Genomic DNA, 19,309 nt, shown 5'->3' on the forward strand with positions numbered 1-19,309 from the left:
GCATTCCCTGCACTATCCTGAAGATAAGGGAAAGAAAACGTTTGATAGAAGGAAGTGTCTACTGAAATTGTCTGGATTTGGGTCGTTGCATGCAAAGGTACAGATTGCAAAAAGCAATGTTGTGAGCAATACAATACCGGATAGTGTGTGCAGTGCTTGCGCCCTTCGAGCTCTTCATGCCGTGCATCACCCAGTTTCCGACACCCGACTGTTTGCTATCAAAATAAAGGCAAACCTCTCAATTATTACGTGTAGTAATACTCCCCTCCCTGATCAGCATGACTGGACAGCGTACAGGGAAGCTTCAACCCAGAAACACAGAAACACAGAAGTCAAAAGGGTACTGCTCATCATGTCAAAAGGTAGGCTGGGAATTATCTAACAGGTACATGGAATGTTTCTGCTGGTGTGATAAAAAAAATTGTAACATGGAAATTGCGGGCACAAGTTATGCGATCGAGTCCACCAACTACTAGTAAACCAGATTTTGAACAATCAGACGTGCACAATCTAGCGCAAAACTTACAAGGAGTACTGAGAAATTCTACGGCATGAAATAAAAAAATTCCTTACACAATTTACAAAAGACATCACCAGTCATAAACAACATTATCAGTCAATTGCTTAATCGGACGAGAGCCGCAATTGATCACCAGTTTATATTGGCTACAGTGCGTGCCTGCGAAAAGGAAGAGAGAGAGACAGAGAGAGAGAGAGAGAGAGAGAGAGAGAGAGACACAGAGAGACAGAGAGAGAGAGAGAGAAGAATAAGAGGAATGACCCTGTTTGAATCTACATGTTAAGAAGATACCATGGAAAAAAATAAACAGATCTGGTGTCATGGGCATTGACAGCGAGAGGCAAGGGAACGTCCCGGAAGCTATGAAGTATTTTGAGGTGCATTGGTTTTGTTTTTGTCACGCTGTGTCCTGTTCTATTCTACCCTATCAGTGTTTTGAAAGTGACGAGGAGTCATGTGTTTAATATCCGAATAACCTACAAATCGGGACCATCGTTCAATGGCATAGGGTCCACTACACGTTTGCATAGACTAAATCCACAGCCAGATCCTCACTGCCCTGCTCCTGATCAGGAAGGTAGTGAGTCGGCATGTTCAGCACCTCCGTAACACCATAGGCATCATTGTCGACCATGTTGCCCATCTCCTCCGGACAATCGCGGGACGAGGAAGAGATCGGGGCCATTGGAAGCTCGGTCGTGGCTGGTGGCGCCGCAACGCAAGGACTGGCTTCACAGTGGCCGGTCACGATCCGATTTGAGTATATCTCATGACTTGAGCATGCATCAAGGGGTTGGGTAGACGTCAGGGATGCTGTCAGAAAGGTGTGTTCCGTCGCCCGTCGAGACTTGCACAGAAGCACGCCCAGTATGCATGCCACGATGAACACCACCCCTAGGCACGCATGTACTGCAACAATGGCAACAGAGATGGGAGTGTCAGTCGTCGCATCCGACTGTCCTGTGTTGGAAGGTAATCCTGCACATAAAGAGAGCGATAGGAGATTGGAGTTGAAAAGCATGCATGGCAGGCAGGTGTTTAGCACATTTGGAGGTTCAAATTGAACATTGCGGCCACAGTAATAGAAAAGCGGGACAGGATCGCTTTTCTAAATGTTCCTTGAAACAAGGTCTTAGCACTGACGTGATCAATGTCTTCAGACAGGTCCGCACCTAGTGCAATGGACGGTAAACACACTTTTTTTAACACAACTCTCGGTGCCGAAAGGCGGGCTCACGCCCCTACATGGCTACTTGATAGTAGCCGACTGGCCGAAAAACACACACACACACATACAAAAGAGAAAGGACCAAGGAACTACAATTTACGCTATAATGTCCACTAACACCACCGGTCACTAAACAATCAGCTCGTGCGATAACATTGCACGACGCTGACCAACTGACTGCAATGTTATCGCATGAGCTGATTGTTTAGTAACTGGTGGTGTTAGTGGACAGTATACCGGTAGCGTAACTTGTAGTTCCTTGGTCCTTTCTCTTTTGTATAAATTAAACCTTGGCTCTCCATCCTACACACATACAAACGTTTTTACTGTGTGCTATTGCGAGTGTTTCAGTCCTCAGTTTTGCTACTTGAAGTACACGTAACTCTAGCATCTTCCCGGTATACCAGTAGTATTAAAACACAGAGCAACACCAAACGAGATCATAGTTGCATACTCGGGGTATTTAAAGCGTCCTTTGATTACAATTCAAGGTACCAGTTTTTAGGATATGCCGTACTTGCATCACTAGATCCCTCTCTTGAATAGTTCCCCAGTCTCCAAGAACCAGCAAACAAATAAAGCCCTTTCTTGAATAGTGCCCCCCCCCCCCCTCGGGCTTGTAACCAAGCGCTGCACATGTTCAAGTTTGGTGCTCTTTTGCTGATGTTCTTGTCCATCCCATTGCACTGGTGATTTCAGGATCAAGATCGCAGTTCTTGTTGCCATTTCTGTTGAGTCGTGATAGTTTATAGTAAACTTTAGGCTCTGTTTTGTTTTTTTAATCTGGATGAAGCAAAAGCACCAGCATTGAAAAAATAGTGCCCTCTCTTGAATAGTGTCCCAGGGCAGGGGTACTAATCACGTGAGTAAGGTAAATGTTCATGTAACTGTACTGGTGTTGTTCACCGCCACTCAAGAGGAAGGCACGGGCACATACCGAAGCAGTGTGTTCCATTGCTCATCTCGTCTTCACCGTTGCACACACACGAAAAGGATCCAATTGTGTCCATACATTTATAGCCGTGGTTACAGGGCTGAGAATAGCATTCATTAACATTGACACAGCCTTGCTCTCCTAGCAGAACACACATAAACAGAATCAGTTACATGTACATGTATCACTACAATTTAAACTCATTATGTATTTGTCTTCGTGAAATGTTTCTAAAAGCATATTGATAGACGCCGGTGACAACGCCTGCTATGACATTTCGTTGCTAGAGGTCTTGTTTCTACATGCATGTACTTGGTCAGTATTTAAATAACCGACGAGGAGACAACAGTCGTAAAATAGCAATGAAAAATATCATCGTGCACTCATAACCACGTATTAAACAATAAAATGAAACCATTCCGAAATTTGAAACTCGGATGTTGAGCCAATAATAAATGTAGAAAGGAGAAGGAAATATAGATACGAGTTGAAAGTAACTCTCCATCACTGTAACCAGATACTTATTATACAGTCAGAAAGTGCAACAACTAGGCACAAAACTGACAGAGTACTGAGACATTCGACGTCCTGACACCTAGCTTCAACACATCTCCGTAGCGCTAACCGACCTTTCTGACTGTATATAGTATCTGGTTACAGTAATGGAGAGTAAATTACTCTCAACTCGTATCTATATTTATTTCTCCTTTCAACATTCCGAAATTGTTGGCATTGTTTCATTTTAATTGTTTTATGCAGTCATGGTGTTGCACAATTGATATTTTTCATTGCTATTTTAGTAGCCTCACCATCACTATGCCCCCACTATGCAATTTTTTGTCTTTGCCTGTGAGCTGTGATCATTGTAAAAAAAATCCGTATTGACATACAATATTTCAAGAAACGTTGCTCAAGACTTACATGTACATGTACATACATTGTAAGAGATAATTTCATATTATAAAGAATTAATCTATAGATCTGGTTATCGTCCGCACAACATGAGTGGCACACCGGTAATTTCAATGCTCCCTGTTGAGTTTGAATCGTCGCACATTGTGGACATGCTTTAGATTGTAGTTCGACACAGGGAGCAAAACCTGGTGGAGATCTCACCTGCTACTGATGATGTGTTTGATGCCTTGAAACCAGCATTGCACTTGCACGAGTAGCTGCCAACTGAGTTGATGCATCCACTGTTGTTAGCACAAGTAGCGGTCATTGCGCCACACTCGTCAACATCCTCACAAATCAGATCGGAGCCTATAATCGTACCGTTTGGTAAGCGATAAAAGTAAAGAAAACAATCGGCTTGACATCACCATGCATGCTGTCCGCAGTATGGCAGTAACTCCCCCTTTTTTGCCAAGAAATGCAGACATCTATCCTATTTTATCACCGGTGTTTGATCATCGGAGTATAAGCAGCACGCCATTTTTATGGGTGACTTTCGAGTGTTGAAAGTGCGGCTTTCTCCGGAAAATAACAATATCTGTACCGCTGTACTGTGTTTTAAAAGGTATTGTTTCTCAATTAATATGTTTCTAGAATGGTCCCTTTGTCACATTTTCTTTCTCAGTTTCAACGTGGCTTCCCGAAATGTATACAAGGAGTCAATTGTCTTTTCTACATTCCCTTCAAAAAGAAAAGGTACCCAACACATTAGACTTTGCTATACTTACTTGCTTCCTGCTCTTCACCTCACATATTCACACCAAGTCGTCCGGGCCATAGGTCTAGACTACCATGCATGAATTGTGGTTCCACAAAACACCAAACCCTGGAAAGGGATTTTCATCTGTGACCACTTTGGTGTGTCGGATCTACTCACCTCACACCGCTTTAGGAGCTGTACATACATGTACTCATTGATCCTTGAGACTGGTGATTTTCCTACCGATGCGAAAGACTGTGAATATTTTTCTCACCTTGATGATGAGCCAGGGGCGAAAATTTAATGAACTGTAATGTAAGGTATTTAAATAACCGACGAGGAGACAACAGTCGTAAAATAGCAATGAAAAATATCAACTGTGCACTCATAACCATGTATAAACAATTAAAATGCCAATTTCAGAACGTTTTCGTGTGACTATCATCAGTGGAACATCGTCACATAATAAGAATCACTAAAACAACCATATGGCTAGAATATGAAAAGAAGCGTGAGAATGCTGCACAGCTAGCGGTTATGCATAACGCGTGTAGTGTGAACCTTTGCAGTGTATCTGAGAATGGTATGTTGTAGCACTCACACCTTTTAACCCATTGAACGCTGATGCCGTCTATAGACGTCATTGCCCTAGTAAAATAAATAAAATAATAAAATTGAAAATGCCCCCCATGCGCGGATGACGTCTATAGACGTCATGGGATTTATAGCGATTTCTGGCAATCTCCGGTGTGTAAAAGCACTGTTAGTCAGTTGGATCATGATCCTGCCTCTTGTACGATAGGTTGTTGGTAAGAATCCAGCTTGGAAACACTACGCGTCTTTTTTTCTTCTCTTTTCAGCGATGTTTCAGCTGCAATTTCACGCATTTGGCGTATTTCATGCAATTTGAGCAAACTTGCGTCCCCTGTTGTGATGCGCTATTCTTTTTGGGGACTGTATCGATTCTGTCACCCTGTGGTCGATAGTCTGGGCAATCATTTCCAAAATATTTGAGGATCCCAGTTGCCAGAACCCTGGAGTTTTAGAACTTGCTATTGGCCCTGTTTTTAGCATTTATATGCAGAGTACCATAGGCAAGGCCCAGTAGCGCTGAATGGGTTAAATAATACGCACTCACCACTTTTGTCCACACGCACTCACAGCTGCCACATTCATCTACTGCTACCATTCTCAGATACACTGCAACGGTTCACACTACACGCGTTATGCATAACCACTAGCTGTGCAGCATTCTCACCCTTCTTTTCATATTCTAGCTATATAACTGGTTGTTTTAGTGATTCTTATTATGTGACGATGTTCCACTGATGATAGTCACACGAAAACGTTCTGGAATTGTTTCATTTTAATTGTTTATGCATGGTTATGAGTGCACAGTTGATATTTTTCATTGCTATTTTACGACTGTTGTCTCCTCGTCGGTTATTTAAATACCTTACATTACAGTTCATTAAATTTTCGCCCCCAATGTTCCACTGATGATAGTCACACGAAAACGTTCTGGAATTGTTTCATTTTAATTGTTCATACATGGTTCTGAGTGTGAATGTAAGGGGAAGAGATTTTTCATGAGTTTGTAAAAGTGACGAGTTAGTCATGAGTGAGTGTCACTGAGTGGTTGCGTTGGAGTTTACAAACAATTGGAACGTATTTCCACAGTTCATTTGCTGGAAAGTGGCACCCTGACCATATGGTGTATCCTACGTTTGTACATGTAACTGCAGTTATTGTGAAAATCACACTACGTACTGCCTTATGTGACCCGTGCAATTATTCCTTGCCATATACGAGGCAAGAAAAGTCCAAGGATAGCGAGTTAGAAGTTCAGTCAGGTTTTCCATAATAGCACCGGGTATGCCATTGCAAAAATATAAGGAGATAACGATCCCAATCCGGGTTTTAAAAATTCTTTAAATAAGGATGGTTTTGAGACTCAATTCGGGCGAAATCGGGATTTCAAAAGCCAGTCGGACTAGTTCGAATGCTTGGACTGCAGTGTTGGTGATTTCAGTATCATACCACCACCATCTAAGCAAGCTGACTTACCAGGTGTGCGTGAGCATGTTGATGCGTTGAATCCAGACTTGCAGACACAGTGGTAGCTTCCAATAGAGTTGACACATTCGCTGTTAATGCCACACCTCAGTGGAGATGAGCTGCACTCGTTCACATCCAAACACCCTGCCAATAGAACCAGAATGATGTTCACGACTGTGAACCTAAAATTAATATTCTTTGCTGTTGAAAGTACAACTTTCTCAAAAGATGTGTTCATGGGTGGGAACGTTGGCATGAAAAGGTTAAACCCAAAAGCAACTTGGTCCTTTTCTTTACTATAAATAATTAATCCCTGGCTCTCCATCCAATTCTATCCTACTGAAGCAGCAGGTCTATTTACGCATTGTTTTCACGAGGATAAGAATGATGATGTCACGTCATTTGCAGTCCACGGAATACTAGTGACTAGGATATTTATTCACCTCCTTCAGCGCAATACGGTTCGGCAAGGGTTGCCTCGGGTTCTGGGGCGCCCGGCTGTGGAACACCTTACCCAGCGATATAGGTGCCATCTCCACGCTCCGCCAGTTCCGCGCCAGCATGAGCCCGCATACCCTTAGTACCTAGAGTACCGAACGTCCTGTTTGATGATCAGCTGGCTTAGTGTCTCTCCACCTCTATCCTTTTGACATCTTTCCCCAATTTCATTAAGAATATTACTGCTTTCTATCTGCATTCGCCACCTTTTTCATTGGGCAGATCTGCCCGTTTGGTTTGCGAATTAAAATAAACACAACAACAACAACAATCTTTTATTGGCCACTGGCTATCGTGAGAATAAAGATTTGAAACAACAACAACAACAATACATGGAGTATCAAAAGGAAAATCCGCACCTCCGCAATACCACCGAATACACAAATCAGAATAGGCTAACGTTGAATCCAATCAAAAGTAAGGAGTCGGCAATCTCTTAAAAATGGGTCCAACCTATAATTATATTCCATTTAAAATTTTTTTTTATTGTCAGCCTGGACTTCTCATCTTACCTGTGTAAGGCCATGAGGTCGCGTTGAAGCCTGCTTTGCAATCGCAATAGTAACTACCCAATGTGTTCACGCATTTCGTGTTGCTGGGACAGGACACTGACATTGATTTACACTCGTCAAAATCCATACAGCCCGAACGAGCACCTGTCAGGTATGGACCGAAATACACATTGCAAGTGTTTTAAAAAATAGTACATGGATCTATACGCTGTCCACGCGAATCTAGAAGAACAAATCGAAAATTTTCTGAACCAAGCGTTTTCCATCCATTCTCATCCTGGACTTTTGCAGGGAATACGGCAAAATGTCAACAGTCAATTGGGAACTTGTGACCAGGCACAAGGGGTACATAGATGCAGCAAATGGGGTCGTTCTCGGCACTTGTGCCAGTGGTTGTGAGACTTAACTACTCACCCCCACCGTTCAGCACTGCATCTGCCGCTAGGGTCAACCGGGTGTTAGCGGCGGTCGTGAGTTCCCTTCGGGAACGGACACGATAATTTACTCTTTTTTAAGGGGAAATGACTACAACAGCAACACCACAATACTAGGAATATTATTATTGTAGTACAGTTTTGATGAAGAAAGGAAAAGGACAAAATGATGTTACGAGTTATGCCAAACTGTCCACCAACGTAACCAGATCTTATACAGTCAGCGAGTGCGACAAAATGGCACACAACTGACAAGGAGTACTGAGACATTCGGCAACCTGACACCTAGCTCCAACACTTCTCCAAGGCGCAAACCAACACCCTTCCAACTTGGAAGGCTCAGGTTCGGAAAGGTCCAAGAGCACCTGCACTTTCAATTTTTTTATACGATCCTTTGCCAGACGGCAATGGTAAATTTGCTCTTCACTGCAGGGTTTCATAATCAGAACGCGAGTGACACACCTGATATGGATGGTGCAATGTAACCAGTCTTGCATACACAGACTGTGCCACCAATTGTGCTAACGCAATTGCTGTTGGCACCACAAGGATATACTGTAGCTCTGCACCCATCGACAACGCAAAAGAATCCATCACCTATTCACGTGAAAAACGAGAAATAACGACAGACAAACATTTTTCAGGATCCTGATACTTGATACGTTGGGTGGTAGATTTTATTGTACTTCGACAGAATGAACAGGCACTGCTACCTTCTTTCCTGGACAACGGAATTGGCCAAGCTCCCACAAAATGAGAAAGGAAAAGCAGTACTTTGTACATGAGGGTATTATTAGATATTTTTTTCCTTTTTCCATATCACCTGCAATTCAAAAAATCAATGTTCTCCTATTCAAGCATTTTTTTCACGGGTCGCGTCAGGCTCGGTTTCTCTATATAGAGGCCGAGTTTTCCGCATCCGTCGGAACGCCACCACTCTTCAAGGATCAAGGCGCAGATGCAGCTCCTAAAACGGTGGGAGGTGAGTAGATCAGCTCACCAGCATGTGGTCAAAGACCGAAAATCCCATTCACTGCATCCATGTTTTCCTCGTGCCAGGCCACGAGTTCCCAATTAACTGTGGGTCGCAGCACGGCTGGAAAAAATCCTTCCGCTTCCAAGCAGGACTTTAACCTGGTACCCTCTGTTTCTCAATCATGGTCTTAGACCATCCCACTATGCCTGCCTGCTTCAAGCATTGCAACGTGCAAAATAGTTTGCAGTCTGCCGTTAATGCACATGTTAGCTAGTTTCTCGCATACCAGGTTATGATCTCTCACTTCACCTCCCAGAGCATCCACCATAATAATAACTAACGTTTTTAGGTGCCTGATGATCGTAGTAATACGTGAAATCAGAGTTGTAACAAAGCTTCCAATCTCTCTTGTGTAACTGACATTTTTATACAATTTAGCTTGTCGACTTTCATGGATCAAGAAATGGCCGACCCAATGATGGTTACCGTCAGCACAATAACTATGCAGTGTATTCCATGTTCCCGGTTGCTAGGCATTTCCCAAATCGGCTGGCCGAAAAATTGGCCGGCAACAGTGGTTTTGAAGAAATGACCGATCCTTTCGCCGAATACGCAATTTTCGACGCAATTTTCGACGCAATTTTTGCACTGAAATCTCCGAAAATCGATGTTCTAGGGCCTGAACAGCATGCACATATCATTTCTATAGCCATTATCTGCGAAAGGTGACTAGGACTTCAGACATTTCCGAAAATGGTCAGCAGGAAAAGACACCGAAATCAATGGCTGTAAAGAAATCGCCGATAATTGCGCCGAATTTACAATTTTCGCCCTGAATTCGGCGGAAATGGATGTTATAGTGCTTCCACAACGTGCATAAAAACGTGCATTTACATGTACATGTAAATGTATATGTACATCTATACTGCGAGAGGTGATTTTCAGTACCGCTTTGAGCTGAATTCTGACGTTGGGGCGCACAATATTGTTGGATTTGGACACTTAGCTGATCAAAAAGCCGATTAGTTGAAAAATCTTTTGGAAATTTGGGAAATGCCTAGTTTTGAGCCGAATTCTGACTTTGGGGCTCATGATATAGGAGAATTTGGACATTTTCTTAGGCAATCAAAAAGCCAATTGGGCGAAAAAATCGGCCTGATTTGGGAAATGCCTACCGGTTGCCACACGAGATTCGCGGAATCTTTCCGACCACGCATTCGTCTCCTGTGCGTTGCGACGCAGTGACAGGAGAAAATCATTTCTAAGCGCTTTTTATCTGTCAAGAAGAGGTTGGTGCGACTTCGGCGATAGTAGGGGAAGAGTGTGGTGCTTCCTACATGGGAGCTCGCAGTTTTCCTGCCGACTTGAATTCTAACTTGATTGACTCACGACTGCCATCCAGAGCACACGAGAAGTCCATGAGAAGTCCATGGAACGGTCGACTCGGCAAACCTGCAAGAAAGCACCACTCCCCGCTCAATACACAGCTTTTAGGGGAATTCATCCCTCATCAGTTGAGCTTGAGTAGGCTGAGGAAGATTGTGCCTGAAGAGCCCCACTTATGTTATGTAGTGCTCTCCAGGCACCAACATCACCAGGGATACGAACTGACAGAGACGCTCCGTTTCCAACGCGACAAATACCTCCTGAATACCAGATAGCAGCGTGAGTCAGTGTCGCCCATGGAGGTGCTGAACAAGCGCTGAGGACCGTTGGCCATTCACAACGTTGTTGCCTCCAAACCGTCTAATTCGCAAGCCCGCGTGGAGGGACAACAATGTGAAGAAGAGGTTGGTGCGACCGGCGATAGTAGGGGAAGAGTATGTTGCTCCCTACATGGGAGCTCGCGGAACACACTCTTCCTTTTTATCTGTCGCCTGCCATATTGAATTTTTTGTGTTGTATTTGTTTTTATTTACACCGCAAGTCAAACGGACAATCATGCCCTTTGTTCTGATGATGATGATAGAAAGGGAGAACAGATTTTTTCGAAGTAAGAGAACAATATTAGATAACTCGGATAAGTGGAGTGAAGAGAAACATTGAGCCAAGGAATCTCTCAGGGTAAGGATCATCTTAACATTGGCCATGAAAGTGAACTTTCAATGGACGTGTGAATATTGAGATGTGGTAGGGCAGGACAACTAGAGGGGAATACAAGGCTGTGAGATCCCGAAGTACATATACATGTATTTTGTTTTTATTTTATGTAATCATCATTGGAGTATAGAAAACAGCGAGCCCAGAGATTTCTCGGGAGAGGGAACATCCTAGCATTAGCAATGAAAGTAAACTTTCAATAGACGCTTTAATCGGCATGTGGTAGGGCAGGACTTTAAAGAGGGGGGGGGGGGGGGTGGAGGGGCAAAAGATTCCACAACTTAGCACCAGCAAATACTGGTCTGTAAGATCCCGAAGTACTGCAGATGGATGGGCTGCTTGACAGATACATTCCCCAACTGAATGACAATGGGACTCGTGCATTACTCTTGCACTCACCCATAAAGCCTGTGTTGCAGATACATGTGTAGTTGGCATTAGTGTTCTGGCAGATGGCATTCACGTGACATGCGTGCGTTCCCTCCGAACATTCGTCCGCCAGTTCACAAAGATGGCTGCCTAGTTTGAGTCCCGTTCTGCAGCCGCACTCGTACACACTGGGCTGTTGATTAAACTGGCACACTGGGTACTTGTTGCATGCTGCGGTGCGTATTTCAGGATTACACACTTTTGTGCTGACACATGTGTTTCCATTATAAACAAACCCCGCTGGGCATTGGCAGAAGTAGCCTGTTTTGCCTTTGTTGGAGAAGCATTGAAATTTCGAGTTACCGCTACAGTAACCCACCACTGCAATAGTCGACAAAACAGCACATCATGTTTGTTACCAACGTAGGTGTGATTATCACAATCAGGAATTCATACAAGTTATGGATGATCGTGAAAAATACGCTGGGAAGACTTCCTATGATTCAAGACAATACCTTTTCACTTCCCCCAAGGCAGAATTATACAACAGCATCCTTTATCTCTCTTGGTGATACATTCTGCTGAGAACGTAATAAACCGCACTCGTTGCTATCGGGGGCAATGCCACGGATGAGAGTAGTGATTTTTCTTGGTATAAATTGCTGATACAATCATCTCCACCTTCTTAGCAAACGGTTTGTTTGGGCTAGCATTTGGTTGCAACTTACATTTCTGAGCAAATGTTGCGGCGAGCGGATCAGCACTGAATGTTCCTCCTGCAATCCTTGCCCTTGCCACGCCTAGAGAGCATGAGCTTGCCAAGTCAAGGGTGAAGGGAGTACCCATGATATATCTGTACCATAAGGAATAGTAGCCCAAGAGCAAAGCGTATACCATAGCCTGCTAAATGAAGAGTTGCAGGAGGCTACTGGGGACCGACTGAAAAAGTGGAGGATAGGAGTGTCCAGAAATCCGTTGCTCTATGACTGGAGTGCAATGTTACTGGTCCATCGCTCATTGGCAACACCATTGCAGAAAGCAATAACATTTGTTGGGGATTTCCTGTGTAATGCTTACATGTCACTGGTCCATCGCTCATTGGCAACACCATTGCAGAAAGCAATAACATTTGTTGGGGATTTCCTGTGTAATGCTTACATTGCTGACAGCTTCGTGTTCGCTCTGAAAAGGTTCGAGGGCAGCGTTTTAAGACGGGTTGATGCCAATCCCCTGGACAAGCCAAACAGAAGAAACAGAAGAGTTAACGATTGTAGATTCTGATTGCACCAAGTTTCTTACGACCTGACTGTGTGGACTTGCATTGTTGCATGCGAAATGTGATCGCGAACTGCCGTTTGAACCTTTTCAATTGAAACTGCAGTTCTTGGATTGCATTTCAATCGTGTGGATAAATCATCACCGCCGCACTCTGATTCTCACGGGCTACTTCAAAACACAACCAATATCTCTCTCCGTGTTGTCCGTTAGATTCAGGGGAAGTGCTGCTGGGGCCAGTCCACGAGGACACGAGTGATAAGCCGATGTGAATTCCGCAAGTTAATGCAGGATCAAAGCAACGTTTCATGATATGTGTGCGCACATTTCTCTCCTTTCGCATAACCAAAATGCAAAAGGAGAGCAATGTGCGCGCTCATATCATGAGCAGAGCTACCACAGTTGCATTCCAGAATTTGATCTTGTCACAATAATTATAATCAATACAACTTTGTAACGTTACTGGATGGAATGGTATAATAAAATATGTATATTTCACGGTTCGCGTCAGACTGGGCTAGAGGCCCCTTCAAGGATCAAGGTGCAGATGCAGATGCAGCTAAAGCGGTGGGAGGTGAATAGATCAGCTCACCAGCAAGTGGTCAAAGACCAAAAGTCCCATTCACTGCATCCATGTTTTCCTCGTGCCAAGTCACGAGTTCCCAAATACTCCAATGCGGAGAATATTATCTGGGTTTGAAAGGGGGCATGTCAGCTGTGAGTAAACTGTACAACACATACATGGCACTACCTGATCAGCATGCGGCACAGGACGTGTTGGATAGTTTGCGCCTGAATGTGGGGGTAAGTACGCGGTTTTCTCGTTAGTTGAATGCAAGAGAGACGATGCGACAGAAAGCAACGTCCCTCGTGGGTTTGTCTCTCTCGCACTGGTAATGTTCGGCTGTTGCAGTCGAAACGCTGAGCCATAATCCATGTTTCGCTCTTCTGTGTAGTGTGAAGAGGTCAACGAACATGTAGAGCTCTCTTTGATGAAGTAGGCAAGGCTGTGAGCGTTGTGGCTCAAAGCGATAGACCCTAAATCTTACAAGATATTTCGAGTGCTGTTGTAAGTAATTGCGACCGCTTAGTCTTCGATGAGTCCTGCCTCTTTCCTGCCAGGTTTCCTACTATAGAACCAGCCACGAAGTGACTGTACTCATCTGCAGCTGATCAATGTCGTACTAAACAAGAAGATTGCGTTTTCGTCGAGCCAATGCTCCGCCAAAGACAATCGCCATGTCACACCGTCAGAAAGAGTTCATGATGAGAATCATCATTCACGGGAGCGTGGTGAAGAACTATTTCGAAAGACACCGCAGTCTCTACCCCCGGGACAACAACAGGTCCTGGAAGGGGAGAATGTGTCCTGCGATAATAGCGGAGATGACGGCGGGTATTCGGCAACCTGGAGTCAGCGGAGGTCGCCAAGCGCCTCCGCCTTCCCGATCCGGTACATGTACAGTAGGTGACATGTCGACACGAGCGTGCGGAAACACAGCATACACTGCAGTAATTTTGTGAGAGTTTGCGGAAGAAGTCCAAGTCGGAAAATCGATGAGCTACAATAGCTGCCTGTAGGGGGGCGATACGACTACGGCTTCAGACTACAGCAGTCAGGACTTGTAGATAGTTGAACTTTGTAAAGCAGCAGATTGAGAAGGTAGGCTTTGTTTTCCATTCTCCGATTTTTTGCTGTTGGTCGGATTGTGACTTTGTGAAGCTACTTTTGTTTCTCTGGATTACTCTTGCATTTTCTATTGTTTTCCTTTTTACTTCTATTCTTTTATTTTGTTGTTCTCGGCAGGCCAAAGTCTCAGCGTGAATCATTCACGCCCACTTTACATCTTTCAACGCATTCGTCTAGGGATTGAGTTGAATCTTTGACACAACCTTGCTACATCGGCCTTGAGTTTCTTTGGATGAGAGATTTTCAAATTTTCATTTTCATTTCGTAGTCGAGTTTCATCCCTTGTATCTTTGGTTTTCTTCCTTCTTTCCATGTCGTATTGTTTGAATAAACCCGTTTGAGCAGATTGAGAAGTTGTAAGTTGTAATCGTAGCCGTTGCGGTATGTCGGCGGTATGTAGCTTGTTTTTTAACGGAGAGTCGATTGCCACGCGAATGTTCCTCTCCTCGCCGAAAGCTAGCTAGCCTTCAAACTCCGTCAGGGTCTGCCTAAGGTTCCGACGATCCTTTGACTAGCTGCTGGCAGGACTCCAGCAAATCCTTTAGCTTCAGCTCGGCGAGCAAAAGTCTCTCTCTCCTCCGCCATGAGCTGCCACGTACAAACTGAATACAAAACGCTGCACTTCACACGAGCTGACTTGCACGCGGTACGTGTGCCCTCTTTCACGAACCCAGACAATTTTTCGGGATTGATCTATTAACTGTGGGTCGCGGCAAGGCTGGAAAACATTTTCCGCTTCCAAGAAGGACTTGAACTTGGTACTAGGTTTCGCCCAAATCGGCCTATTTTCGCGTATTCGGCTTTTCGCTCGGCTCAAAAATACATTTTATTTATTTATTTCTGCACCTCGTAGCATGGACAGCCAAATAAATTGAGGAGAGGGTGAGATCAACCACGGTAGAAGAGAAAAGAAAAGAAAAGAAAAGAGAAAAGAAAACCCACATCTCCCGTACTGGCTGATTTTCTTCTCATGCCATGAGGTGTTGTCTATAATAATAATAATACAGCACGTTCACAAAAGGGGTAGGGATTGGCAAGTTACAAAGGAATGGGATGCTCAGCGAAATATGCAGCGGAATAGTGACTAATTCTTTGTGCCATCTTCAATAGGTCCGTCAAATACAGTAGTAGTAGGTTTTTCATTTTGACCCGGCGAGACCATACGACGCTTGCAGATCACAGCACGAACAGTTCGCCAGCCACACTCCACGAAAGCAAGTAGTAGTACTCCTGACAAGTCTTGTTTCGTTCCATAGAGATAATAACGGGGAACTCATCAGAATAGTGACTGTGACATCTGATTCGGCTGCAAAATCAGCTGATTGTTCGAAAATCGGCCGCAAAATTGGAATATATTGGAAAATCGGCTAAAAGAATTGTTGGCATATTGGCTTCAAATTGGTGAGATATTGGAAGGTTTAGTAGATTTTCGGTGATTCTCAAAGGAACTCTCCAAATTCAGCAAAAACCTTTGCGATTCTTCGATAAGCAAATTTTTCGGCCGGCCAATTTGGGGATTTTACTAGTAACTATCTTCCTAATGACAAATGTTTGTTTGAGAGGAGGTCAAAGGACACGAGTTGCACGACCTCAACGCACTAGTACTACTAGTACTGAAGTAAAGAGCTCGAATGGTCAATCGTCGTTCATGCTTGCAGCAACATCATTCGTTGGTAAAGGCACTTTGCAACAACATTATTGGGCCGGCCGATTTGGGAAAAGCCTGCCCAGTACCCTTTGTTTCTCAATTATGGTCTCACACCATCTCTCTATGCCTGCCTGCATAATGGGTGGAGTATTGAAACAACAACTACAGAAAACACATTGTGGATAATGGATACGGGCAGCTAGTAGCTGACCTGATGAGGCCTATGACTGACGTAGCTTGCAATCTACAGATTTGAGTAGATACATGTTGGCTTTAAAAAAAATCTTCATATAAAAGATCCCTGGTGCGAGTCCTGGTGGTGACAGTCAATATTTCCGTTTGCATCTTTCCCTCACCCGTATACGTCTGGATAAATTATTCAGAAGCATTTGAGTCCTGGTCGTGAAGGTCAATTCTTTCTTCCGAATTTTGCCTTTTCCATTCCCTCAACTAGGGAATATTTCGTACATTTGGATTTCCTGCTTTCTCGTTTGTGCATGAAGTGTGTGGACACAAACAAAGGACTACTTGGAAACATTTCGTCCCTCTTTTTCCAGTCATTCAGGCATTTTTGATTCTCTAAAATGCCTATTGTACAGGTGCATATTGTTTTTAATATTTCTTTCCTGCTCTTGTAGTAGTTGAGCACTCACATGTGGGGTAGTGCCTCTGCTGTTTCCGCTATGCCAAGCTCACTGACTTGTCAGTTTGAGCACTCTGGCCAGGTATATGCGGGCCTGGTTCAAATATGGCTCTCTGCTGCGTTGATGAGTCTTCAAAGGACTAAACCTATGTCCGCAGCTTCAGTACTTACAATGTAGCAAGGTTTGGAAGCTTGGACAAGAAGGCAGTATCGATTGAGCACATTGCTGTGTTGTCTAATGAACTGAAACGATATTGAAAAAACCACAAGCAACCAGAAAGCCATGGAATGATTTACATCATGAAGACATGTTCATAGGAGGAAGAGCAAACTGTTGTAAAGCGATGTAATAATGCGGAAGATGATTCTGCAATTGCCAGGGCAAATGCGAGTATGACTATGCAATACATGCCCCATGAAACATAAAATATCGACACGGTTGATGCTATGAACTTAAAAATTAATTTATCCTGCATTTTTGGTCTGACTGCAACACTTCTAACTTACAGCAAATTCAGAAGAGGGACACTGTCCACCAGTCCTATAGGTATCTGAAGTTGGGTGTTGCTGTGGAGTGATCTGGATGGAGTCAGAAAGTGAACAAGTGACAGTTAAAACAGGTAACTGAGAGCATAGCAGCGGATTGGGAAGTTTGGTTTGTATGCAGTCATGGCTGTATGAAAATTATTCCTGGTGCGTCGCAAATGAGCGCTAATCTGACGGTTTCTGCGCTTCGTGAAAGGGGAAAGTTGTTGTCTATGCGGTCGCCGCAGGTGTATTTCAAAAACAATCATAAGACCAAGGTTCTCACCCAATGGCGGAAAGCGGCTCCTCAAGCACCAACAACAAGCACAGGTCTTGACGCACGCACATTCAGCACTTTATGTGCAGAGGGAAATGTATCATTATCAGTCCAAACGGTAGGAATATCTCGTCCAGATACGACTGGAATCTCAGTAGCCGAAGGGCTAGGCAAAGCTAATATCGATCAAACCTAATCACAGTTCTTTGGCCAGAAGTGGAGTATAGTACTAATAAGAGCTATAGCGGACTCGGCACGACTCGGTCTCTGCGTTTACACACCGTACTCGTACGATTAGCGCCATTTGGGCCCTATTTTTCAAAGTCCATCACAAATGGGGCACTATTCAAGTGAGGGCATTATTCAAGTGAGGGCATTATTAAAGAGAGGGTGCTATTTTCTCAATCCTGATTCATGTACATGTACATCATTCAGTACAAAAACCAAGAAGGAAAAGGAGAACAGAGCCTGATGTTTACTTTGAACTATCACGACCCAACAGAAACGGCAACAAGAACTGCGATTGTGATCCTGAAACCACCAGTGTAATGGCATGGACAAGAGTATAAAAGCAAAGCAGAACCAAATTTGCACATTATAATTTGGTGACAACGTCGGGGCATCAATAAAGAGAGGGCTCTATTAATTTTGTCCATTGGCTCCTCACACAGAGGAACGATTCGACACACGATGTGTTCCAAAAGAGGACTCTAATGTGGCCACTGTGGTATGGTGAAGGCGATTTTGAAGCAAACAAAGTTAATGAAAATCGATAATCGTAAGTCTAGCGACAATGTTTCTTTACTGCTGTTATACCTCGATATTTAAGTAATTCTTTCCCCTTTTCCCATGCTTCATCTCCTCTCCTCTCCTCTCCCTCATTCCCCCATTTTTCTTACTATATTTATGTAGGAGACTTCCGTGATAAGCATCCATTTGCTTTTGGAGAATCCTTTTAAATAAATACAAGTAACAACAACAAGAAAATGAAGAAACTGTTACTCACAAAAAAGTCAATTTAGGCAAGTCTGCCAGCAGGTCGGATGGCAGGGATTTCAGCCAATAGTTGTGTCTCAAGGATCTAATGTAGTGGCACAGATACATTCGCACAGAACACACTCGAGTATGGATTAATCTTGAAGACCCTACGACAAGGCCAAGGTGCCACACGGACACACTTCTAAAACGGAGAGCAAGAATTTTCCGTACTCAGTTTTCAAAAGCGTGGTAAATGGAACGGACAACGAGTTTTGTTTCTTTTTACAAGCACGTTTCGTTATCACCTTTAGAACTTTTGTCACCTTGAATTTCTTCAGGTATGTCACTTTTCTGAGCTATGTCACTTTTCTATGTAGAACCTGGGCAATTGGGCCACTTTATCCTATAAAAATACTCATTCCTTTACCCGTAAAATGGCAATAAATAAGATAAATTGTGCACTCATAACAACAGCAAAAAATGAAGAAAGTTAAGTTCCATAACGTTTTCTTGTGACTGTCCTCAGTGGAACGCCGTCACATAAAATATTTAATAACTAAAACACACACTTATATACATGTAGCTAATATGGTTTCTGGTAGAAATACAGCAGCCAGAAAGTACAAAAAGCAAAGTTTGCACCTTCGCAATGTGTGAATATAGTGTATGTGAGAAAGTTAGTGGCAGATGAATGTGATACTGTGTGAATGAATGTAATAGTGCGTGTGCATTACTTGAAGAGTGTGAGTGATACATTTTCTTTCCGTTTACATAGCACAGGTACAAGAAAACGTTATGGAACTTAACTTTCTTCATTTTTTGCTGTTGTTAATTAATTATGAGTGAACAATTTATCTTATTTATTGCCATTTTACGACTATTGTCTCCTCGTCGATTGTTTATTCCTTTATCCGTTATTCATTCTTCATCTACTAGGCTCCGGCGGATTATGCTCGCGAAACCATGGAATTATGGTTTCATGGATTCTCG

General features: G+C 43.5%; 1 protein-coding gene across 1 annotated transcript in view; it reads right to left on the minus strand.

The window, feature by feature from the left end:
• Positions 1-335: 335 nt before the first annotated feature.
• Positions 336-19,309, minus strand: part of LOC135828362 (slit homolog 1 protein-like) — a 29,787-nt gene continuing 10,813 nt past the window's right edge. Inside the window, exons 4-15 of the mRNA XM_065340816.1 lie at positions 18,348-18,422; positions 17,047-17,118; positions 16,711-16,782; positions 12,442-12,513; positions 12,012-12,136; positions 11,314-11,664; positions 8,301-8,435; positions 7,405-7,548; positions 6,404-6,538; positions 3,799-3,945; positions 2,686-2,823; positions 336-1,498 (exon numbers count right to left, since the gene is read on the minus strand). Coding sequence (XP_065196888.1) covers positions 1,035-1,498; positions 2,686-2,823; positions 3,799-3,945; positions 6,404-6,538; positions 7,405-7,548; positions 8,301-8,435; positions 11,314-11,664; positions 12,012-12,136; positions 12,442-12,513; positions 16,711-16,782; positions 17,047-17,118; positions 18,348-18,422 — 1,930 coding nt within the window. The 3' untranslated portion in view covers positions 336-1,034. The remainder of the gene's footprint in view (positions 1,499-2,685; positions 2,824-3,798; positions 3,946-6,403; positions 6,539-7,404; positions 7,549-8,300; positions 8,436-11,313; positions 11,665-12,011; positions 12,137-12,441; positions 12,514-16,710; positions 16,783-17,046; positions 17,119-18,347; positions 18,423-19,309) is intronic.

Source organism: Sycon ciliatum, chromosome 12, assembly GCF_964019385.1.
Source record: "Sycon ciliatum chromosome 12, ocSycCili1.1, whole genome shotgun sequence".
Taxonomy (NCBI): Eukaryota; Metazoa; Porifera; class Calcarea; order Leucosolenida; family Sycettidae; genus Sycon; species Sycon ciliatum.